A 26185-nucleotide genomic window follows, 5' to 3' on the forward strand; every position below is an offset into this window, starting at 1 on the left:
CTATAACCACTAAACTACAGACACTTCATGAAAACAACACAAATATTAAGAGCGTAATATAAAAAATGATCTAACATTGTTTTTCTTGTACGTCTATAAAAAAGGGTTATTTTTTACATCCATAATATTACCAAAAATCGTTATTCCAAAGAATTATTTATACCGGTTTCAACGTATGCTTTAATACAGACTATAAAGTTAAAACCGATCAAATAAATTAATATTTAATTTTTTGCTGAATTATTAGTTTATTCTTGAAGAAAACTCTTGGTTTAATTTAACTACATTACTAAATAGCCATACCACTAGAGAAACTATTTTCATTTTGACATTTCTACTTGTGATGAAAGTTAAAGTATCTATAATATTTGTTGTTGAAAACTGCATGTTCTACGGGGTATTTATTGTTACATTTCAAAACATAGAAGAAAAAGTAGACACCCATAACATAAAATTAATTAATTAGATATGATAAAGAAAGAAGTAAAGTATGTTCGCTTAGTGAATTCTTTAGGGTATTTATTTTAATAAAACCATAGATTTTAACGTTGAATTTCAACAAAGACGTCCTTACTAATAAATGGCTTAAACTTTCTTAACAAAGTAAATAGCAGACAGTGTTAGGGGTTGAAGTGCTGAGGGATAATAACTTCGGAAGCATGGATTTCCTACAAGCCTGAGCTCTCCGCTTTGCATGCAAGCATGATTGTCTAATATATGCAATTGCAAACTATTGGAAACGTTTCAAACTAAATTGAAATTCTTTCTATCACAGTAAAATGTTATACTCGTTCTACGTAGTAAAAAGATGCTTGCTTCGTCAGTACAATAATGTAAATACACTAAAATTATTAACAAGTTTCGTGACTCCGTATAAACTTGCTAGCATACTTGTTATGTATAATAATAGTCTCATGTTTATCATCAATTAACTAATGAGACAGTAAGTTTAGATAATGCTATTGCTATTTAACTGTTTCAAGCGTAGGCCTACAAAATACTTCCGAAGTAATGTCATACTCAAGTTACAACAACGAGAAACAAGATATGTAACACTCCTATCTCAAGCTTTACAAAGTAATTTGGAACAAAACTGATGACGTACAAGTTTTACTAAACGAATACTAAAAAGAACTAAATTCATTATTCTACTAAAATACTGGTTTACTTGGAAATTATGGAAAAGAACGTGATTTTACCGGTCTATAAAAATAAAACTCACATTTTATTATTTACTGGCTTATTGTATACGTGTTAACGACGGTAAATCTTAAGCTCAGCGACTACCGCTCCAATCGCCGTGATTTTTTGCATACTAACACAGGTTAACGTAATTTCACCGAAAAAAATAATCCCGATTATCGCTAACATATAAAAACCAGTTTTTCGGCAGTAAAATGTTGGCAATACAAAAACACATCGCTGAGCTTAAGATTTGCCGATATGTGTAAATGAAAAGTTTATCGATGTAGCAGTTAAAATAACAACGTTAAATCTCAAAATGTAATACATTATTAAACATATTTAAATATTCTTACAGTGTTCATAGGGCATTTCATTGGTTGCTTGGTTTATTATTTTTAATAAATTGAGTCTGTAATCGAATCGAACACAAAATTCTTTGTTTTGTTTTAAATTTAATTTAGAGCAGATTTGTAATGCTTTTAATTTTGAATTATGCCATTAATTTCATTTAAATTGATAGTTTATGAATAACCGAACTAGTGTATCGCTTGCTTTTGCTACCCAAATTGGACTACTTTGTACCTGCATATAAATGGTATGCTAAACAAATCAATTATACAGGTACATGTAGGGCCTGCATGAACACTAAGCAGCGGCTGGGCGCAAAGCGATGACAACGCTGTGCTAATTCAACTAATAATATCATTTTAAGCTGTAAATTCGCCAGTACAGAATCGTTTATTTTTATTTATGTTGTACAGTATATATAACAGGTAGTTTGTAACTAGATTGTTTTACAATATAACAGTTTAAAGTTCAGGACTTCAGAAACAAGGGAAAATAACCATTACGTCAAAAAAGTTTTAAAATTCGTATATTTACTGTTAGTGAATTATATCCTAAACCAATTTAATATGTAAAGTCAATCAGTTGTAATTTATAATGGATATGATAATATTAATAGATTAAATACGCGTTTTAATAATGCCATTCGTTCATTATCAACAATGATGCCAATTTCCAATGGCGCAGTGTAGCGGGTACAACGGTTATCGCAAGATAACCAGATCAAGTAACGTCTAACGTGGCTGCTGCTTGGAGGGGTGACCGCTGAGCGATGCTGTCCTTGCAAGCAGCACGCCTGCCCGGCCATTGATGGTGGTTCGGAAGTCACCTTTAAGCCGTTGGTCCCCAGGTTAAGTGTTAGAGAGGGCTTCTTAGCCCTAACATCGCCTGGTAAAATAAGACATCTTCACTTATCATCTATTCTCAATACACAATATTTGAAGATTTCGACTGGATTACTGAACCATTTCCAGTTATGTGACGAATCGTGCAGTATACATTCTATTCTATACGGCGGTATTTTTTATCTATTTAACTTACCATCTATACATTTGTCATTTATATAGCTATACACAATGTTTTATTACAATAATCGTTTTACTTCGATCAAAAAGGTCATATTTTCATTTTTAGACATACGTTGTAATAATGTAGGCTATACTGTCATGTTTTACAGTCTTATATGCATGTTGTATACTTATGTATGTTTTTGGAGAGTTATTGGACTTTCATTGGGATTATAATTATAGTGAATCAGTAAAACATTTCATCTTCAGCATGATTTAAACTTCAGAGTAAGTTAAAGAATTGTAGTGACCTTGGTAATTTTGTTTGACAGTAACTTAGTTCATCGACCCAATCGCATGCCTAGCTTCACTATTCTACATTAGTAACCTTATCTTATCTTATCTCTAATGCTTTACGATATCTGCAAAGCTTAAAACGTTATCAGTTGCTCTTCTCTGTATTTCGTAACGTATTTACTGTCCTGGTCTAGATCTGAATGGATAATCTGCTATTTATTTGTACTTGGTATAACAACATTTACATCCTGTGTATATCGAAAAATCTTTTTCAGTACTGAATGTATTTCACTTGTGCTTTGTAATGTGAATATATTAAACTTTTTCATTTTATTTTACAGCTAAATTTAGAATTAAAATCGGAGTCTGGAGGCGACCTTTCGGACTTCATCACCAACGGAGAATGGTATTTATTAGGTGAGTTTATTAAACTGCCTCGGCGTATTGAAATTCATGGCAGCACATATTGTAAGTATAGTTTGTTTATATTCATACAGTCCTTTCTTAGGTTAGCACTTTTAACCTAAACACGATTTCCACAGGAAAGAACAATACATTTGGTGTAAAAAAACAATAAGTTATAACAACTACTGGGTTTGTTTTTTATATTATTCGACTTTTTTGTATAATTTATAATACGCCGGGATCTGTTTGTATTTTTCTAATGTATTTGTAAAGACGTTAATCACATTCGTTTTTCGAAAACCATAACTTTTTAATACGACTTTTTATTATTTTCTAAAGGGTATAATCTATCTAACATGGTGGCACACCAATTTCTACCTCTAACCTATCCGTCCAAAAATAACATATAATTTAGTGTTCTAGCCTTTATTGTGTCGGATTAAACTAAGAATTGATTGATACCACAAGCTTGGCTTTAATTTGATTACATTTGAAAATATCTGCAAATTTTTAATTTATACTTTAAGAATGTTAGCTTCAATAAATAATATAATGTTTAACATAAAACGTCGTATTTTATTGAAACTAATATTCTTGTACTTTAATCACATTAAAGTCCAAATGTTGAGTTTTAATTGTTTAAGAATTTCACAGATGAAAATCAATATTCCTTATCCCCTGTTGATCCCGTAGAAGTTTGAGGAGTTTGACCCTTCTTCTTCTTCCACAATCCCTTCCAGAATAGAGTTGTAAATGAACTCCATTTGTTCAGAAGTAAGGAGAATTTTCGGAAAACCAGATTGAAGTATGCCCACCCACAGTCACTTGCTTGTATGACAGTTTGGTAGGTGCAGATTGCTCATTCGTGTCTCTTGTTATCCTTCATTCCTCTTTTTTTCTCAAATGTACCTCCGGAGTGGAGCCATTTAAGTGAGGTCTTTTTGGATTTCCCTCTCTTTGTTTTATGAGCCACGGGTGCTGTTGATTGTTTTAAGGCCAATTCCCTGGTTTTCTTCTTGGTAGTGCTCATGTCTTTCAAACCATGCCGTTCTTTTCCTGGCATCGCTTAGGACACTCCAGGGCAAGCCTTCCAGCTTAAGCACCCTGGTCCATTTGTCGGTCGTCTTCTAGTGTGGCATACTCTTCTGATGTATCAACTCGTACTGAGTCCGGGAATCCAGGACTTCTTCTGGGAAGCCTTTCTGTCTCCTTCGATTGTTCCAAGTGTTCAGGATAGCAAGGGTCAGATTCGCCCATTACTAATTCCTCTTACGTGAACTTTCATCCACATTTTGAGACCTGCTCGAGTTCTCTGGTTTGGTTTTTGGTTTTCAGTGCTACTCATAGTGTTTCCGCGAGTAGGTAGAACTAAAAGTCTCACACTCAAATCTACCCGGAGGTCATCAGCTATCCAGAGGTCACATATTAGAGATCAAGCTCCCTTTACAAGTAGCCCTCGGTAAATGCTGTTCCACCTTGGTTTGGAAATCGGGGGAAACTAAGCCAAGACAGCTTTTTGGGAGAAGGATTTCCCGATAGATGAGGGTAGACCAAAAAGAAACTAAGTGAGTGATAGAGGATAGGAATAAAGCCAGTCAGTTCAGCTCAGTCTGATTGGTAATAATGAGAAGATGGATCAGGCAATCCCCAGGTGCTTGATGAGACAGGATGATGAGATAAGGTGGCTATGATAGTGCTTCTTGCACTCACTGATTTGGCTCATGTGTTAGAATATGAAGATTCTGCCACTTTGCACACAGACTAACAGCGTAGACCTTATATGCTTATCTTCGAATCCCATGGAAAAATTTCCTTGGATATCATTTGAGACCATGTGAGACAACAAGTCATGTCATGGGACCTTTATTAAATAAATGACAGAATTGGCCTGCCTCAAAATTATTTTCTTCCCATAGATTTTACTTTTTTAGCAGAATACACATATGTAAAATATATATGTAACTCCACACCCCATTGCAGTAAATAAAGTGAGTAAGTCAGATTAAGGCTCTGTATCTTTGAACGAACAGGTCACATAGCATTTTTAATTAATGAACTTAACTTGTGATTAGCAAAAAAATATATATTTACATTAAGTAAAACTTCTATTTAGCACTCGTGTAATTATTGTAAGTAGGCTTTAATGTGTCTCCTTGAACGCTCTTATCGTGTTGTAATAGATCTCATTACATAACTTGTTGTTGTATCAGCAATTGCCATCGTTATAGGTTATTAAGGTATAACACAAAGTTTCGAGAATTGGAATCTACCCTCTTCGTCAGGTGGAGGAGGTATTAATACATACAAAAATAAAGAACAGAAAGAAGTAAAGGAGGGAAAGAAAAGGGTTCAAACATACCCCTTAAACAGTGTGATGTGAATTGTGATCCTCTTACTTGTGATTTGTACTCGGGACTAGCATCCTGTGCAGTGACAACGCCTGGACTGGACTCCAAGCAGCTTTTGGGTATGTTTGATCCCTTTTCTTTTCCTTCTTTACTTCTTTCTGTTCTTTATTTTTGTATGTATTAATACCTCCTCCACCTGACGAAGAGGGTAGATTCCAATCCTCGAAACGTTGTGTTATACCTTTTATAACCTATAACGATGGCAAATGTCCGAAATCCTGTTATCCTTTCAAACCTTCAATTACAAACTTTAAACAAAGAATCAGCAATTGATTGCTCTATTTCTCTTCCTGTACCTCTTCGTGTTGTATATATAATACATTCACACATTCACTGTACTGTTCATGTTTGTTTTTCAGGAATGCCAGGCAAGAAGAACGTTATGAACTACGCCTGCTGTCCTGAGCCTTACATCGATGTTACATTCACAATCCAAATCCGAAGAAGAACGTTGTACTACTTCTTCAACCTTATAGTGCCCTGTGTCCTTATCTCCTCTATGGCTCTGCTGGGCTTCACTCTGCCTCCAGACTCAGGGGAGAAACTAACCTTAGGTGGGTTTCCTTAGACAGTGAATTTCCGTTGTCTCCCAAGATATACTGTGGCAGCTGTAAGTTATGGCATTCCTTTACTGACTAAGAGAGTCAGTTGACGTTTTCTACGTTTAACGTATCCTGTGTCCTTTCCTCCACTAGGCTTTTCTGGCTCTCAGTCTACCTCCAGACTCAAGGGCGAAACTAGGTTTTGGTAGTCTTTCTTAGAGCAAACCCCTTGGCACCCAGAGGGAGTATTGGTAACAGAAAAGTCTTCAGTTTGTAGTTCAACTTGAGATCAAGTAATTTTTTCCCCACTAAAGTAGATTTCTTAGTAAACTGGTAGGTTTCCTCAGCTGACAATGAAAGATTGTCTTTGATGGTGACTAAAAGGTCAGTTTTCTTGACTTACTCCTCAAAATGAGATTCCAGTATCGTTGTACAATGTTAAGGTATATTTACAATCTACATTAAGTTCTGAAAAATAATATTTTACTTTAATATGTTTGAGCAAAACCATTATAAATTTATAATACCAGCTTATTATAACTATTTAAGTTACAATCTCCACTATCAGCCTAGAGCACTGAGTTTTTGTTGCCTGCCAACCTGAGTAACTCATTGAAGTTATTTAAGAACGAAATTGGTTTTTATTGTCGGTTAAGAACATAATGAGTTCCATTGTGAGCAAGATCAGAGTAATTTTAATTGTTAAATAAAATCTAAATGAGATTCCATTATGTATTTACCAAGTAATGAGTGTGTTTCCTTACTTATAAAGAGCAGGATAGATTGTTAATAAGATTTTGGCTATGCATTATCAATTATAAACGTGGAAAACGCTTCCATTGTGAACCGTAGCAGGGTTCAGTGTGTCATTGTCAGTACAAGCAGAATGAGTTTTCACTCTTAACAGGAACAGAATGAGTTCCTTTCTTAACCAACAGCAAAATGAGCGAATGAGCAAAATGAGTTTTAACTGTTATGAAAAAGAAAAATTATTAATAGTCACTAAAGTTTTGCCTATAGTTAATTTTTCAATGTTACCGTACAAAAACCTTAGAGAGTATGTTTAGATCAATTGAAAATTTTAAAATGTTAGGGCATTTATTTTCAAGACTGAAATTTTGCTCCTCTCAATTTCTAAATTTTCAATTATTACGCTTTTCAAGTAACAGGATGGAATGTTAAAATTAGATTAGTCATAATGACAGAGTTTAGTTTTATCTAAAGTAATTACAAATCGCTACAAAGGTACTTAGTGCAAAATTATAATTTTAACTTTGTTTTTATTTTTGGAATAGAAAAGTTTTGTTGCTGAAGTGGAGATTTCTGTTTTTGACTAAGAGATTCTCACAAATTTAGAGTAATTTTGTCCTGAGAAAATAGATTTCCTAATATTTTAAACCTTTTTTTGATTAAGAGAGGAAGGTTTTAGTGGTGGAATAATATGTAGTGTTTATACTGTCAATAGGTTGATATGTTTTCACAATCAATGAGGGAAAACGGATTTTAACACCCAAGAGGAGGTTTCCGTTCTTGATGTAAAGAGATTCTTAACCTATTGGATTGATCTTGAGAGAATGGATTTTCTACTGTGATCAGTCTTTTTCAGTAACTGTAGGAAGTTTTGTTCGTTGGTTGAAATATAGTAACTTTTACTATCATTAGGTTATATTATTATTAATTAGAAGTGGTTTTAATGTCCAAATAGAAATTTCCATTGTTGGCAAAGAGATTTCCACACACTACACTTTGATACAGCATGTATGTGAAAACAAGTACACCTACTGGATGTCCATGATACGTATCAGTATCCACTTTTTATCCAGTGACAAAGCACAAATATACAAAATGGCATTCAGTGAGTATCTTCACTAATATCAGTGCTATTCATTGTTTATACAACAACTATTCCATTCATTGTATGTTCATAAGCTCTGTATTTGTGCATAGTGTAAAGTTACCCTATGTGAAGTGGAGAGATAAAATGTATTCAGTGGATAACCACGATATCAATTCTTTTTAAAGGAATTTAAATCAGTTTACATTCAATGAATGAACTTTTTGTTCCAAGAATAACAAAAGCGTTGTCTCCGCTTCTGTCAACATTGCTCCGGGATTTTCAACTGTTATCCTCCCTGGACCATAGAACAGAAAAAAGAAATCGTTTCAACAGATATTTTACATTTACCAGCCAAAGTGTGATGTAATTTTATAATGCTCCTTGTATAAACCTTTTTACAAAACATATTTCAATACTATTATTAAAATAAACTAATTGAAAGATAAAACCCAAACTAGATATTTCATACATAAGTATGTTACAGTCATATAATTGTAGCAGAAACGTGGATGTCACAGTTTTAGTATATTTTAAATTTGGAAATCGACGAGAAGTTACCAGAAGTTAACTGTAAAACTGAATCGTTTCATTTTACTAACATATTACACTAACAAATCTCAGACCACTAATAAGCTCAAATCACACAAATAATTGTATTTCTGAAAATTTCAATGTAAATACTTAACATTTTTAAGAACTCTAAAACCTATCCATTACCTACGTACCTCAAAGATTTTTACTCAGTAATGTACTATACATAGTTATTTGTGATTGGTTATTTCAAGACAACTTGAAATTTTTGCATAAATTAATTAATTTTAAAACCTTTTTTGCTTTCACTAGTCCGATAATATGCACTCTTTAAATGTACGCTTTAGAAAATTTTAAAGGGTATTTGAATGTTTTATTCATAAACTTTTTTTATAATCCATTAACTTATTTAATTGTTATATTTATAACATTAACAACATATTGTGGAAAAATAAATACATTAATAAGTTTAAGAAATGGACAAACGTTTATAAATTTATACAAAAATATGTACCAAATTTATAAAAACATTGCCTATCCACAAGGGCCATTTTAATATTCATGCGCTGTTCTAGAATTCAAACTTATGTTTGACTATAAAAGGGTACTGAGAAACAAATATATTTTTATTTTTAAATTACAGTATTGTTATTCAATAAAACATATAAAATTAATTTTATTACGAATTTATTACTGATTTTCACTAAATTATGTAATAGCACAGAAAACAAATCACAGAAGTTTCACTGAAACACAGCTTACAACGTAATCCTACAGCCAGACTTAGGAACTACCATATTTTTTTACTTCTAATTATAGTTAGCTATCTCTAGGTTCAGAGTGTTTTTGTAAATCAGGTCTCACAGAATTGATAGTTGTTGACCCAGGGATTTTGATTAAAGAGGAAATCAGAAAGGTATAAATAAAGTTCAAAATTTTAAAAATGTTTATTATATTTTAAACCCAATTTTGAAAAAGTTTCAAAAAATCATCTGTTCATTTTAACAATCAGCGGATTATTAATAAGTGGTTAAACAACATTCATAACTCAATTTAAGGAATGGCACTCAGTAAGACAAATCGGTTATTATTTGTCATAGCGAAATAGTCTAGTATGAAAATTTTTGTGACCCAAATTTTACTACTCTTATAAATGTCATGAAACTTCTTGTTTTTGAGTTATTACCAGTATTGTCACCATTTTGAAACCAGGCATATTTTTCATCTATTTTTCAAAAACTAGTCTTAGACTGAACAGTTTAAACTTTATACTTTTATTCAATTTTAAGATATAATTTTTTTCCCTAAAAAACACAAACAGACAGACTGACGGAAAATTAAGAAAAATAACTTATGTGACATTTCTGGGTTAGTTTGACCTGAAAAATTAAACGGTGAAGATTTATAAAACAATTTATGGACATCAATCATTATATAGGCATTTGATTGACCTTTCTCATGTATCCATCCAGTCATAAAACGTTATAGGTAATAATATATGGTTTAGTCAACTGATAAGGATGGATCACCTTGCCAATTGAAACTGAGGAACCTTTCATTGTACTTGATCCCAAAAGAACTTTTACTTTCAGAAGGACAGGATATTTAAAACTGACAAGGTTGGAAGTAGGAGCCGCACCCAGTTGAGATTCTATGTTACAATGAGTAGGGATACATACTCAGTTGAGATTCTGTGTTACAATGAGCAGGGATAGGCACCAAGTTGAGATTCTATGTTACAATGAGTAGGGATACGTACCGAGTTGAGATTCTATGTTACAATGAGTAGGGATATGTACCGAGTTGAGATTCTATGTTATAATGAGTAGGGATACGTACCCAGTTGAGATTCTATGTTACAATGAGTAGGGATACGTACTCAGTTGAGATTCTGTGTTACAATGAGCAGGGATAGGCACCAAGTTGAGATTCTATGTTACAATGAGTAGGGATAGGCACCAAGTTGAGATTCTATGTTACAATGAGTAGGGATATGTACCGAGTTGAGATTCTATGTTACAATGAGTAGGGATACGTACCCAGTTGAGATTCTATGTTACAATGAGTAGGGATACATACTCAGTTGAGATTCTGTGTTACAATGAGCAGGGATAGGCACCAAGTTGAGATTCTATGTTACAATGAGTAGGGATAGGCACCCAGTTGAGATTCTATGTTACAATGAGTAGGGATACATACTCAGTTGAGATTCTGTGTTACAATGAGCAGGGATAGGCACCAAGTTGAGATTCTATGTTACAATGAGTAGGGATAGGCACCAAGTTGAGATTCTATGTTACAATGAGTAGGGATATGTACCGAGTTGAGATTCTATGTTACAATGAGTAGGGATACGTACCCAGTTGAGATTCTATGTTATAATGAGTAGGAATACGTACCCAGTTGAGATTCTATGTTACAATGAGTAGGGATACGTACCCAGTTGAGATTCTATGTTACAATGAGTAGGGATACGTACCCAGTTGAGATTCTATGTTACAATGAGTAGGGATACGTACCGAGTTGAGATTCTATGTTACAATGAGTAGGGATACGTACCGAGTTGAGATTCTGTGTTACAACGAGTAGGGATACATAACGAGTTGAGATTCTATGTTACAAGGAGTAGGGATGGGCACTCAGTAATGGGACCTTGGAAGAAGGGGAGGCTAGTTCTGCTTCAGGGAGCTCCAACCACTACATCTGTCATCCTGCATAGTAGACTAGACCCTTGTACCCCAATATACTGATATTAGTAGTCAATGATGTGGCGCTCCTGGGAATCCAGGGGATTGCCCAAATGTAAGTAACATGGGGTTTTCCTGTACTCAGTGTAGGTTTAACTAGAAATTATAAACCAGAATTGGTTTACAGAATTGATTTTTTACTGCACTAAAATAAATAGTCTTTGATTTTACCGCTCACTCAACTGAAAGAGGGTTTCTCTGATTATGTAGCAATAAATTTTCTATGGTTCATAAGTTATTGCAGTTTAGAACTTTACAATACATATTTTACTTTATATCAATAAACAAATACATTGGAATTGTACAGATATAAATTACTTTGTAAATCAATATTTGCAGCATCTGTAATGGTTGTTTCGTCCTTGGGTATATATAACTTTATCATTATTTCATTAGTTTAACACTTTTATTATGAATAGCAAAAGCAAGGGTATAGTTCAAATATAGATAACGAGCTATTGAACATAGTAAGTAAGGAGAACAGTGTTACAATATTGTAACACAATTGCCATCAATATCTTTAACCATGATATACAGTTTTACAAATACCTGTAACAAGCCCTATTGCTACCAATAGTTGGACACTTTATCTCAAGTAAGTACTCTTTGGATGAGTGTGTAGCACGGAGGAGTGCGAACTTTTAATTTCTAAAAATGATGAAAAATATTCAAACTTTCATTCTACAAAACTTGACCAGTCTTATATAAAGATTTTTCTTGCACAAAATCTTTAAATCTGTATTTTCTAAAACTGCATCTAAAATATGGAACGTTTACTATCCAGGTTGTTTTTGAACTTTGCTTACATTTTGGGTATTTGTTTTTTGTCAAGAGAACCACAAAACATAAAATTTCTAAAGATGTGAAGTGCTTACGCATAAAATATAAAACTATTGGTATCTTGTCTGCTTATTTTAAGGTAACTGAGAAAAACATTTTTCCTGATCATATGGAACACCTTTTAGCTGAGTTTATGTGTACTCAAAATGTATTTTCTCAGTTGTTTTATGATTTTTTAACAAGCAAGGTACCAAAAATTAAGTATTTCTATATTCTATCATTCCTTTTGTTATTATGACAATTTTTATGACATTTAAAAATAAGATCTTCAAAAACTCAGTCGTTTTGAGATACAATTTTTTCTACTTTATGTTCAAATTTATATTTTCATAGAGTCCATGGAAAATTTTAATAACATAGATAATGTATGAATTTTAATTTTAAAAAAGAGTGAAGAGGAGCAACAAATAGTTCAAATCGAAAGTTACACAGTTTTGTGCTTAGCTTGACTCAAAAGATCAAATCCCCGAAGATGATGAGATAATTCTGAAACATCCTGCCTGTAGCAGTTCGCCCGCCTACGTTGTGACTGTTAGACGTTAAGTGTTGTAAACTCTGTGATGTTTCCAGGAGTAACGATACTATTGTCGTTGACTGTGTTCCTCAACTTGGTGGCGGAATCTATGCCGACCACTTCCGACGCGGTCCCGCTCATAGGTAACTCTCCTACGTAGTCCAATCGGAGTGTGTGGACCAGTCTTTGATACTTGGAGAGTTGCAAGGCTCTCACTTATTGCTTTTTTTGCAATCGGATCTTTTGACCGACACCGGGTGTTTTTTACAGACAATAAATCCGCAAAAATCATGGTCCACTTTGATGATTCAGGAAGTTTTTTAATTCGGAAGACGACTTTTTAATTTTTGACAATTCCACAAACAAAACATGTGCAAAAACGATGTATGTGTAGCATTCAACTAATAATTTGTAAAAGTTTGCAATTCGAAGAATCATCGATTTTGTTGTATGATTTTCATCTCTCTGTCATATCCACCATAGTTTTTGACAAGCGTAGAAGATTTTTGCTGAGGTTCTTGTTGCCCCCGGGGGTGACACTCACCGTAGGGCACTAACCAATGTTCTGTTTCAGGCGTCACCATTTTACTGTCCCTGACGGTGTTCCTCAATTTGGTAGCCGAAACACTGCCCCAAGTCTCCGACGCTATCCCCCTGCTAGGTACCCACTGCCGTTCCTTTCGCTCTCGCTAGCTTGACTTATTATCTCTTCTATTTGTGTTTTGATTGGCTTTGATGTGTGCCTTGCTACTGGTACTTGGTTGTAGGAGGCGGCATTAAACCATACTACTGCCCTCCGTAAACTCAGCTCACCTATTCGTCAAAATAACCATTAAAATATAAAAATTACATAAAACATCCATAAATAAAATATACCACATCTCCTTAACTATTATTACAAACCATAGTACTGTTGAAAAGCTTAAACAAGTAACGGGTGTGTAATTTTGTATTATAGATTAATTGTGTTTTTATGACTTTCACTTGTTCGCTTTGGATTTGCTATGTGTAATGTTTTAATTCTTTTATCAATCATCAATATTCTATTTTGTATTTTTAATATTGAGATACATTATATATATTTGGTTAAATATAAAAATATGAAGTGAATCATCTATTAAAGTTTTTATTGTGCTTTTCAGATTGAAAACTCTATTTTAATGTCTACACGCTTCATTCAAATTATTAAAAATTCAACTTTCCCAAGATGTAATATGTGCGCAAATTATTAGTAAAATCATCTAGCACTATATAAAAATTGTATTGCCAGTAATTGTAATTACAGTTACCTTCTGAATCCTCATATGTGCATGTTTTATAATAATTTTTTATGTATTGCTTACCTAATAACTTTAGATTTAATTTCAGGCTGTAATACGAGAATTAATATTTGTACAGATTTTCAGTTTTTACACTACTAAAAATATATATCAACTTCATTTTAATAATTAAGGAATATGAGTAGTAAAATGTTACACCAAGCAGTTCAAATTATTTTTGAACAGTAGAGTTATGTAAAATCAAAAGCATTTTTACTCCAAAAATATCGATATGGTTTGTTCTGTATTTTTATAAAAAAGTTTTTGGTGTGTTATTTTTAAGACTTTTTTTACCAACTCTATTTTTTTAACTCTGTAATACAAATTTTATTTTGTAACTCAGTCACCTGCATAGCTCTTGACTTGTTTATTTCAGTACTTTATGATTTTTTAAAGCTAATAACACCCTTGACAATTATAACACTTGGATACCATCTTACACACAAGCTAGTTAACTATGATTATTAAAAATGAATTCAAAACAATATAGTTTACACATTTTACTAATCTAATAGAAAAATAATTTAAATTGCAGTGGAATGTGGATTTCTCCAATAAACAATAAACCAGCTTTAATAACACGTAATGTTAAATATTAGGTAAGTAGCTAACAGCTGAGTTTGCGGAGCTGCCTAAATATTGTTCAGCTTTATTTTGGCACAGGTCCAGTAAACATCTTAAAACTGATTTACCTAAGCATTCCATGTTTTACAATAATGTTTTTAAATTTTAATTTACAACTAAAATATTGGTCAATCAAATCGCAAGAACCTGTCATAATTCCTAACCTTAAATGCCATCCATAACTAAGAAAATCCATAAATAGATAAATATAATGAACGGACAATATCAATGTATCAAAATATCTTTTTTAAATCTATTTTAAACCAACATTTTGATCAGTTACTTCTAAAATTTTTTAACAAAGTCTATCTGTCTATTTTAGATTTTTCAAATTTTTGAATGTGACTTTTTTATTACTTTTGATTTTTTTACAACTACCTAGTTCCTTAATTTTCACAATTCAAATGCCATAAAAAGAACTTTAAAATTTTGACTAATTTAAACTAGTGAAACAACTTAAATTCTTTGTTATAAAAGTGTTCAGGGAAGTTATGTTTGGAGAAGGTACATTGTCAACACTTCACATGATTATTTTTTATTTGGAGGCTAGGTTGGTACGATTGTCTGTTCCAGGTGTAACAATTCTCCTGTCCCAGACTGTATTTCTCCTCCGGTTGGCGCAAGTTTTACCCCAAACCTCTGAGGCCCTACCAGTTTTAGGTACACATATGTACTAAAGTACAATTCAAAGTTTTGGGTTACAATTATATATAATACACATAAAAAAATGTATTTTACTACAGTAAAAAAGTTTATCTTTGAATTATAAAAAAACCTATCATAACCATAATAGATTTTTACAAATCTGTTAAAATTCTAGAAATTGCAAGGCTATAAACACTAATGACCTATTGGTATATTTCAAAACAATAATATTTTTTGTCATACGTGATTGACATACATAATTTATTAATATCATATTGGCATACATTAAAACTTACAAGAAATGTTTAAATTATAAAATAAATAGTAAAAATTATTTCTTTTTTTATTCAACATAAATATTTATTATCATGCACTAGGAAACATATTTACATTATACATTTATTTTGTTTAAATAATTTTGATATACATTATTATCTCTAAATGAATACATCAAAAACAATATATAAAAATATAATGTTAATTCTGCTTACACTACTCAAAATAAAGAATGGAAAAAATTATTTATATATAATTTGTGTTAATTTAAAAATAACTGAACCATTACGTCCAACTTCAAATAAAAACCAGTAGAAATCAATTAATATACAAACATGTAATTGAAACATTATTTATAGATTTTCAAAAACATTAATCATCAATTAATCATGTCCTGTGCCAAAACATTAATATATATTCAGATTTTGTGTATTGTTAAAATAATCCAATCTGTCTTTGGTTGGAATAATGTTTTTATTTAAAAAGAAATTTTTAGCCTCAGCCCTTTATATAATCTGTAGTATATGTTTTTCTTAAACAGGAAAAATATAAAACAGTTCCAGGAGGGTTGTTGGCATTTGAAGAAAAAATCAGGGACATCTTAGAATCAGCCCTAACAAAAATAGTTGGAGATTAAGATATTTTTTTTAGTGTGTATGTAATAAATGACTGGAAGAATCACATTTTTTTTATTAAAATATTTTGTTGATAAATATGTTATTTTCTTAAAATATGTTTCATAAAAATATATAATTGACTTAAGCGATAAATATTTTATATATTTATTTAATTCCTAGAAGCTACTTTATAAAATACTTTTTAAAGTTCACATTTTTATGTTTAGCTATTGTTATTTTAGCCTGGTTGCAAAATTTATGAGTACAAAAAGTACCAATTTGATTAATCAATTTGCAAAATTTATAATTTTTAAAGAGCTAAAAATATTGATAAAAATATAGTTTTATAAATATAAATTATTTGTAATAAAAGAACATATTTTAATAGTAATCTCTGATATTATTAATATTATTATAAAGTCTGTGTTAAACTTAAAAACATGAAACGTAGTACCCTTTAATACATATTTTTATTTATTGACACTTTCACCAATGCTATGAGCACGGTAGTTAGTCTCAAGTAAACTAAAAATACATAAATGTAAATAAATCAGGAGAAAAGAATGAATATGTTAATATTGCATAAAAAACTAAATTATTAGCTCTTTTGGCAATATTTAAGATGTTATTTTACATTTGAAGTACTAAAAATTGGGCAAGGAACATGATCTCATGCTTAGCACCTGTTCAACATGTCTCGTATATTGTTCCATGACAGTTCTATGATACATGTACTGTATCTTATTTAGACCTCTCTTTGAATTGTTACTGATTTGTAAATCCATCACTCGCTCTGTAAGATTACCACCACATTGTATTTTATGCCAGACCATAGTGCAATATGCCTGCCGCGTCATTTGTTCATATCTTCCTTTCCCAACTTCCCATCTGACATTTGACCACCTGATTACTCTCCACCAAGAGTCGGCTCCTATTATACAGTTGAAGCTATGGGAAATTTTTAAAACTAGATTACTCGAATACCGTCATTCAGCTCAATTAAAATGTGCTTGTTCAGGACATGTTTCAACATGACCAGACTGTGTGATATCGGTTATTTGGTCATATGGAAGTTGTCGATTAACCACAAAGTTTTGTCAAATGAATAAAATTATAATACATTATAAAACACACAACACAGCTAATAAATATAATAACATGAAACTGATAATTAATAAATATTGACATAACTTAATTATAGCAAGGGACAAGGTCAGACTGATTGGTTCCTAACAGCTTCATCATACTTATCAGATTGAATAGATACATGTGTAATTTTCTGTTACCAAAGAGAGTATTGAAAATGGTGTGAGAGTTGAATTAAATTTATATTTCAGTAGGTATTAAATGTGTACTTCATAGCTTTTGAAATATATATAGCCTATATATACATTGATTATTCTACAAGTATCCATTTTTTCTGTCCCATCACAAATTTATAATACTTCTAAGCTGTTTTCTATCTTACAACGGAATGATTATGGCCATTTAATTATTGCCCTAAGGTAGACTTTTCCCTGTTTATTTTAAAATTGGGTCGGTGTTTCTTAATACTAGTCTTAAATCCACATCTCATTTGATGAAAAAGGACATTAATCACCTTTTCTTGTATACACTTGAAAACTATTTTTTTCAAAACTGTCATTGTTTTTTTTTTATTGACTCATGCATTTTTATGCTTTGTAATTCACTTGACAAAGCTTCTGGATAATCAAGAACTTCCATCTGACAAACAATGTGCTATTGCCGAGCGAAAATATAAATACTGCTAGGTTCCTTCCAACACAGCAAAGAACCTGTTGAAATCTTTGGTTATATCACCACATTTCTTTATTTATATTGGCAAAGTGTGAGATAAACTTTCGTATAGGAAATGCCTCTTTATTTTAGGATTTTCTTGCCAATTTATTAATAATCTGCCAAAATTGCTTAGGGTCATTTTAAACATTCATTCAATTTGGATCTGTAGTAAATTAATTTAAATTTTTTTAAGATCTCCCCAAATGCTGTCTTAATGTTTGATATTGATTTAAAAAATTCAAATTTGATGGTTGCTTTTTTAATTTTTTCATGATTTTTAATGACTTTTACAATAATACTGAAAATCAACACTTCCCAATTTTAAGACTTTCAACACAATTATTTAGATCGGTAAAAAATGTTCCCTTGTTAATTAATAATAAATAATAATCACAATATGCACGTAATATGAAAATGTACGTTTGGGCTGAGTGTTTTGGCACATTCTGTACACTCTCCTTGATTAAATTTACGCACCACTTGGTATTACTAATCATTATAACCATACTATGAACGTACTATCTAATTTCAGAACTTCTGTAATGCATATCTAGGAAATGCTATAAAACTAAAAAGTATGAAGATTGCTGTGATACAAAAATAAAATAGAGGACAGGAACAAACTATTAAGATATAATAGTATACCTGTGTGGTGCAGTAATGTTTACTTAAACCATTATTAAGAATAAACTACCTAAAACATATTTTAGTTCCAAAAAAATGTTAATAAACCTAAAGTTAAACACTGATGGATTAGAAATCCCAGCTTATGCTTACACCAGCAGTAAAATTTAGTTTTATTTGCTAGCACTATAAAATAAACAAATTAATTAAACATAAGCTAACATTTATTGCATTGTTAAGTTCCTCGAGAATGTTGATGCACAGTAATAAAATGTCTTAATAAATTAAATTAGTTTTAATGAATGCATAACTACGTTTAATATGTTTTTAATGATTTAGGTTTGCACTGTGACCCAAAACTTTGAAAATATTTATGATATAAGATTGTGCATGGTGTTGAAGACACTGAGACTAATCCACCAATGTGTCTAAACTATTGCAGAGTGCTTAATCTAAAGAAAATGACTTTGTAAATTTTCAAAATGAAGAAGTGCACAGTTTTCGTGCCTATGAAGCGTAAAGCGCATGAGCATGACTAGTCCCCTCCTCATAAAATGGTAACAGATTAATGAGGAACAGAATATAATTAACAGCTTTTGAAGACTTCTGGATAAAATAACAAATGTATAACTGACTACCTGGTTTGTTCTAAAAGTATCAAATTAAACCTGTCTAGAAAATTTTGCCAAAACTAAACAAAATTGTATTACAATACCAAAACATACTACAAGTACAGTTTACTGTCACTATAGCACAGAGGGTTTGCAAAAATTATATAGGACATACAGAAAAATCTGTAAATTAAAACATAACTATGCCAGTAGCAAATTTTATATAATTGCTACAACAATTTTGAGCAAGAAACAACAGTATTCTATTTTAAAATTTCTTTCACATCAAATTGCCTCATTTCATGTTTTAAAGTGTAGGTTTCAAATTTTTGCCAACAATTTTACTGGATTTTTCCGTAAAACTCATTGGTACATTGCCATTATCATGTGGTAAACAAGCAATATTTTTGTATGATGTCTACTTACAAAATTATACAACCAGAAAACTTCTTTTTTATTAATAGTTAAATAGTCTAATAGTAAAATCAGTCATTAAAAAAATATATATGATATTAACAAAACATTTAAGTAGACATTGCTTAATGGTTCATTCTTTTATTGTTATGTACCTAGAAAAGACTGTTTTTATACCTAAATTAATTTAGAGCAAGCCAAATTCCATCAAAACCTAATTCAACATCCCAATTCCCAGCAATTTTACCAACAAATCACACTGAAAAGAAAGCACAATACAACACCTCCAGGTACGTTATTGTTAACTCTCTCCCTGGTACGAGTACTTGGGTAAGAGAGATTGCAGAAACAGAGGGTTCAAATCATTTCTGCAGAATGTTCCATTGGAAAGTTTCAACAACGCAAATTGTTGCGATACAGTGTTCGATATGGGGATAGCCGAGCATGTCTGGTCTTACATTTCTTTGCATTAGGATAGGATTCATGCCAACCGACAAGGGTGTAGCAATGGACGTTTACTAAAATTATAAATTATCTAATATTTTTAAAATTAAAATGATCAAGTATAAAATTGCAGTACTACTTTAATTTGCATTTAACATTCTATTATAATTTTAAAATCCACAATTTTGTATTTCCTGACTAACCCAAATCTTCGTTCTGAAATAATCCACAGGTGGGAAAGCGAATGGCTGAGCGTAACTTTGGATCTGAGTTAGAGATAGTGCAGGTTGAAATCCTGTCTGTGACTGTACCACTTTTATCCAATACCATCACCCTTGTATTGCATCAATTCTCCATCTCATTTCTGTCTGATGCACAAGCGAGTGGCCCAAGAAGAAGGACAGAGTAAGGTTTAAAAAGGACTCGGCCTCTCCTTAAAACAATTGAATTATTAGTTTTTATTGTTGTACAGGGAAAAGGAAAAAAGTTATTTTTAATATGAACGGCCCTCCCTCACTTTCCAGTATTTCATAAGTTTTGCCTTGTACAAAAACTACAAATTTTGGTAAAAAACTAATTTTGACTTTTTTATTGAAGTCAAAAACTTATTTAATGAGGATATTTTGAGTGATTTTATTCATCCTCTCAAAATGATATAAAACTATTTTAAATTATTTTAGAGTAACCCACAGTGGGGTTCTCATTCATATACGAGGTGTGGCTATAAATAACGCAATTGATGTTGTAAAAAATTATTTTATTTTTAGTTTATACATAATCACTTATTGTCATCTTCAATATACACTCGTTTTATTTCTCTAAAACGCTCCATGCGGATTTTCTATTATTAAAAACAGTGCTGGAAGTCAACTTCGGTCAGCTCCTTCAGGACATGTGCCTCTTTCTCTTTTACACCTTTCACAGACTCAAATCTTATCCTTTTTAATGCAGATTTCAAGTTAGGAAACAGGTAGAAGTCTCATGGTGTAAGATCTGATGAATAAGGTGAATGTTCTATCGCTGCGATGCTGTACTTAGCTAGGAACCTCTTGAAAGAACACAGAATGAGCTGGCACATTGTCTTGGTGGAGAATCGATGACTTGTTCTTCCACTTTCACAGCGTTTTTCCTTACTCTTTGGCGTAGTTTAGAAAGTAGCTCAAGGTAGTATTATTGATTAATTGTTTGACCTTCAGGAACACAATGGGGGTATATAATCCCATGGATATAAAAGAAATCATCATTGCTTTAAATGTTGACTTGCTCATACAAACCTTTTTAGCTCTCGGTGAAGTTGGATTCTTCCAGTGCATGGATTGGTGCTTTTTTCCGGAGCATAAGTAAAAACCCACGTTTCATCACATGTTATTTTCGTTTCAAAAAAATTTGGGTCATTTTCAATTGGGTACAGAGTGTTAGTACAAATGTTTCTGGGAACTTTGTGTTGTTCAAACGTTAGAATTTTAGGCACCATATTAGCACACACTTTTTGTATGTTAAAACTGTTGTATAAAATTTGCTGTACACATTCTTTATCAATTTATACAGGTTCACCAATTGGGCAAATACTTAATCGACTGTCAGACCGAATCAAATTACCAACATTTTCATCCGTTTTTGACGTTGAAGGGTGACCTGGCCGCAAATCTTCTTTAACGTCTTCTCTGCCATCTTTAAAACGCTTAAAGCATTAAAAAATATATGGCTGCAATAAACATTCACTGCCATACACTTCTATCCGTCCCTCACAGTCTAAAGGCTTATGGATATTCCTCGTTTAAAAACAATCTCAGACTGGCTTTGGAGGAGGAGTGTTTCACCCCTAAATAGCTGTTTAATGTAATGTATTATCGGCTTGATTAGTTCAATTTTGTATTTCTCGGATGATGATAGATAGATTTGTATGTGCCTTGATTGAAAATGTATGACTTGAGTTATTTTGAAAAACAACAATATAATGTTGAAAATCGCTTCAAATAAAGACGTTATTATTATTATCAGTAAATTATATGTTTCAGTAGCAGTTTTTCCAAGTTTCAAGTGAAATTTCACAATAATTCTGAATTATTTTATCCACCGAAACAACAATAACGTGAACGTAGGTTCTGACTGAACTGTGTTGTTTACAGAAGTGAGACTAGCTGCATACTAAAGAGAAAGGTTCACACTAAACAGCTGTTGATTATTAGCGGTTGGCATATACCTCCTTGATCCGCAGCAGCACAATCTTGATCTTTAATAGCCACACCTCGTATATTCAGTTTTTAGGTCATATTACCAACAAAAATATTGAAGTGTTTTACTTTTCAAAAGCGTTTAAATTCTTGTTATATATTTAATGTGCGTTATTAGTTGCATGATTTCACATGAAAAGTTTCTTGATGATCACTACACATGAAAGTCTGTCTTCAAGCCACGGAAATGCTTCTTGAGGACTTCACCACATACAGTGATGATCCACAAGACAAGGTCAAAAATGGCCTATTTTATTGAAGATTAACTAAGTGATTTTTAAATTAATGTTTTTAAGTTGAGGACCCCATAAAGACTGCAAAGTGCAGAAGGATTTTACAGAGAGAGGTCGTAATGGCCAAGCAGCTTCAAGAGTTAAAACACTACTGAGGGTAGTGCGCGTTGAGACCTGTCTAATTTTGGAATATATCCTACAGGGGTATGGAGAAATGGTTCACGTTTCTCATTCACTTTTACTCTAGTTTGATACAGTGCAACAATTGTGAAACAGGCACTCTGATCGCTGTTCAATCCAAATAAACAAGGATCTGCTTGATTTAAAAATTAGGTTACAGGAAACTAAATTCTAAAGAGATTAAATACATATTCCTAAAATCTGTAATATATTCACTTACACGTATAAAGTCAAGTCTTCACCGCTCATATAGTAGAGGGCATTGTAATATTAGGTTTCACTTAAAATAAATCAACACCATTCCAATGTGGATTTAATCTAATTTTGTATAAACAATTATCATTTTCATTTCACTTTTCTCTAGTGCAGTTGTATTCTTAAGTTTTTATATTTAAATTATTATTGTGTGTAATAAAAATAAATCAAGCCAACCGTTCACAAGTTAGAAGGTGTAGGATTTCAGTGGGGCTGCGAGAAAAGTGTTTTAAATTCGAAAATAATTTGTTTTAAATTTACTCTTGAAGTGCAGTCTTTTGTTTACAAGGAATACATTTTACATAATAAATACTATCTGAATGATATATCTTACATACAATGTTTATTGTGTTGTAATGGATATACACAATAAAAAGCTTTCATTGTAATTTATTACTTACACTTGTTATGAATTTTTATTTATTTGATTTTGTTTTCTAAAATTTTTAAATGGAAATTCAAAATGTTCAAGTGTTAAAGCACATTTTTTGACCCATAAAATGAAAGTAAAACTAAATTCAACACCATTTATAGCACTGTCATTAACATTAACTGTCATTTTAGCATTTAATAACTGTCATCCAGTGTAGATGTAAAGTGGTAGCAGTTTAAAATTTAAATTAATTTCACAATTCAAAATCTTTAGTTGCTCCCAATGCCTGTTAGGAAAAACTAAAAAAGTTTAAAATTTACAATACCAAATTATTGAATGACATACTTATAAGTTCATTCAATGTACCTCGAAGTTTTTTTGTATTCTTTAATCTAACATATTATAAAAAAGAATTCTGTTTGTTTAATTCACAAAATGTTTAAAACTCCATTAAACTTATAAGTTTCATTGGCTTGTGTTTTTTTTTAATGATATTTGTTACAAGATGGGGATTATAACCACTACCGTTGCAATTACCATTAAATGTTTAAAAAATTTGAATTCTCAAGTAAAAGGCTACAGAAATCTTCATATTTGCATGAATTAAACAAGATTTAAATCTATCCATTGAAGTGTGTCCTTAATGTAATGAATTTAATCAAACCAACCAAAATTCATTGTACCGTCTTTATATTTAATCTGTGACTAAATCTTTGCATTTTTTATAATTTCAAATGTTAAGATTAATTATGTATTATCTATGTACAGTAAATACAGTCATTATACAGTATATTGTATTACTGCACTACTGTATTTACAGCAGTTGTGGATTATGTAGTTATTTATTGCATCATGTTTAATTTTTGCAAAACATTATTTTTGTAAAAGTGTCCGTATGCTATATTGATCTATAATTCGTTATTTTTTTACCCACAACTATTACATAATGTATAGTACTGCACTTGCCTTTCATCAACAATCCAGAATTTTTTTATGTCCTATGGTATACAATTTTATAGATTTGTTCCATCATCTACAGGCCAAACAAAGAAATGGATGGCTTTATGACCTTATATAAAAAGTTGACAAAACCAAAGTTACAAAACAACACAATACACAAGAAAAGAACCACCATAAAATAAATAACAAATAAAACACTGCTGCTGCTTGTGAATAACATTTAAAAAATATTCTGGATTTTTATGGAAGGCAAGGACCCAACTAAAAAAATTATATAAATCAAATAGTTTATAATATTACCTTTTGAAATGTTGTTGAAATTTTAAGGAAAGGAGAGAAATACAAACTTATTTTAAAACAAAATACAAATAGTAACAATTGTTACGGTATTTCTTGTGACAATCATCTAATTTCTATGAAAATTACTGGCTCTGTCAGTTTTGGTTTAATATGTGGTGACTATAGATAGCTCCCCACAGTGAGTCCACAATACCTGAATATTTTAATTGTGTTAACAATGTTTCTACACAATGTGAACTGTAAAACCTAGATGATAGCCATGAAACTAAAATGTTTATTTGAGCTGATTAAAAGGTGATATTTTAATTCATTTTCATTCTGGATTCCTTTCCAACTGAATCGTTTAATTTGAGCTCTAAATTAATGTTATGCTAATATTCTTATACAAGTTCTGTACTAGCTTTTTTCAACAGTCTATAATTCACCCTTAATATTTTTTAATAGGTATACAGGGTGTATAAAATGTCTGAAAAACCCTTAACATTTTTTAAACTGTAGGCGATAAAATCTACAAACTTTGCACATACGAGCTACAAACTCGTATACGGCTATTTTAAGTACTTTTTTGTGCGATTATCATCACATGCTTACGTTGGTGAGACAACCTGTAGGGAGTGTCTTTAAAATTTGAAATACAAGTCTGTCAGTATGCATATCATTTTAAGGTATTTGTCATTGGAACGTATCACTGCAAACCACACCAATAACACCCAAATATTCCTTTTAATACCCAAAATTCAGAGTTTCAGTGGTATTAAGAAATTTAATACTCAAAGTCCGCTATTTTCTGATAGAATGATTCCAAAAGCATTCATCTTATACAAAATGGGGGTTCCTTAAAGGTCCAATATTTATATTGTTTCAATAGCCTCCATTTTAGTAGTTAATGAAATTTAAGAAGTGTGGTGTGCAGAATTACATTCTAATAATAGAGAGCTTTAAAATGATTTGCATATTACTTAGGCTTGCATTTAACATTTCCAAGACACTTCTCGTGGGCTTTCCCCCAATATAGACATAGATATACACAGTGCATTGCATAAAATGTAATTTAGATAGTCGTACAATACACCACTGTGCAAAGTTTAAAATAAAATACAATATATTTTTGTTTTGGATATGAATGTTATTTTGTTATTTGATTAAACGCCTATACAACACAGGTGTTAAGCTAAACTTATATTACTTTAAAATTAATTAAACTACAAACGTACAAAATCCTCTGCTATGCCTACGAATACAATGGCTCACTAATAGAGAAGTTACAGATTCAGTTGTCAGCAAGGGGAATAAAAATTGTCTGAATGGTTTTAGTATCTTTAATGTAGATACCAATCATTTTTAAAGAAGTTAACAACAAATGTTTAAATTATCACAGGCAAATTATTTTGTGCAAAAGTATTTTCGGGTATATGTCATAAAAAGACAAAAAATAAATTGTAAACTATGTGAATTTTTAAGGAATTTCTTAGCTAGTTTCATATGTGCTTAGAATTCTATGCCAATGCCCTACAACTGGTAGGTACGCAATCCTCTGAATTAATTTGCTACTAGTACAAGTATAGACACTAATGCGGTCTAATGCTTGTACTTGACTTCGTTGCTACGCCCTTGTCCA

General features: G+C 31.5%; 1 protein-coding gene across 1 annotated transcript in view; it reads left to right on the forward strand.

The window, feature by feature from the left end:
• LOC124355292 (neuronal acetylcholine receptor subunit alpha-7) overlaps positions 1-26185 on the forward strand; it is a 56985-nt gene that overhangs the window by 16499 nt on the left and 14301 nt on the right. The window contains exons 5-7 of the mRNA XM_046806363.1: positions 3176-3251; positions 6007-6201; positions 12715-12801. Of these exons, the coding sequence (XP_046662319.1) occupies positions 3176-3251; positions 6007-6201; positions 12715-12801 (358 nt within the window). The remainder of the gene's footprint in view (positions 1-3175; positions 3252-6006; positions 6202-12714; positions 12802-26185) is intronic.

This window comes from Homalodisca vitripennis, chromosome 2, assembly GCF_021130785.1.
Source record: "Homalodisca vitripennis isolate AUS2020 chromosome 2, UT_GWSS_2.1, whole genome shotgun sequence".
Classification (NCBI taxonomy): domain Eukaryota; kingdom Metazoa; phylum Arthropoda; class Insecta; order Hemiptera; family Cicadellidae; genus Homalodisca; species Homalodisca vitripennis.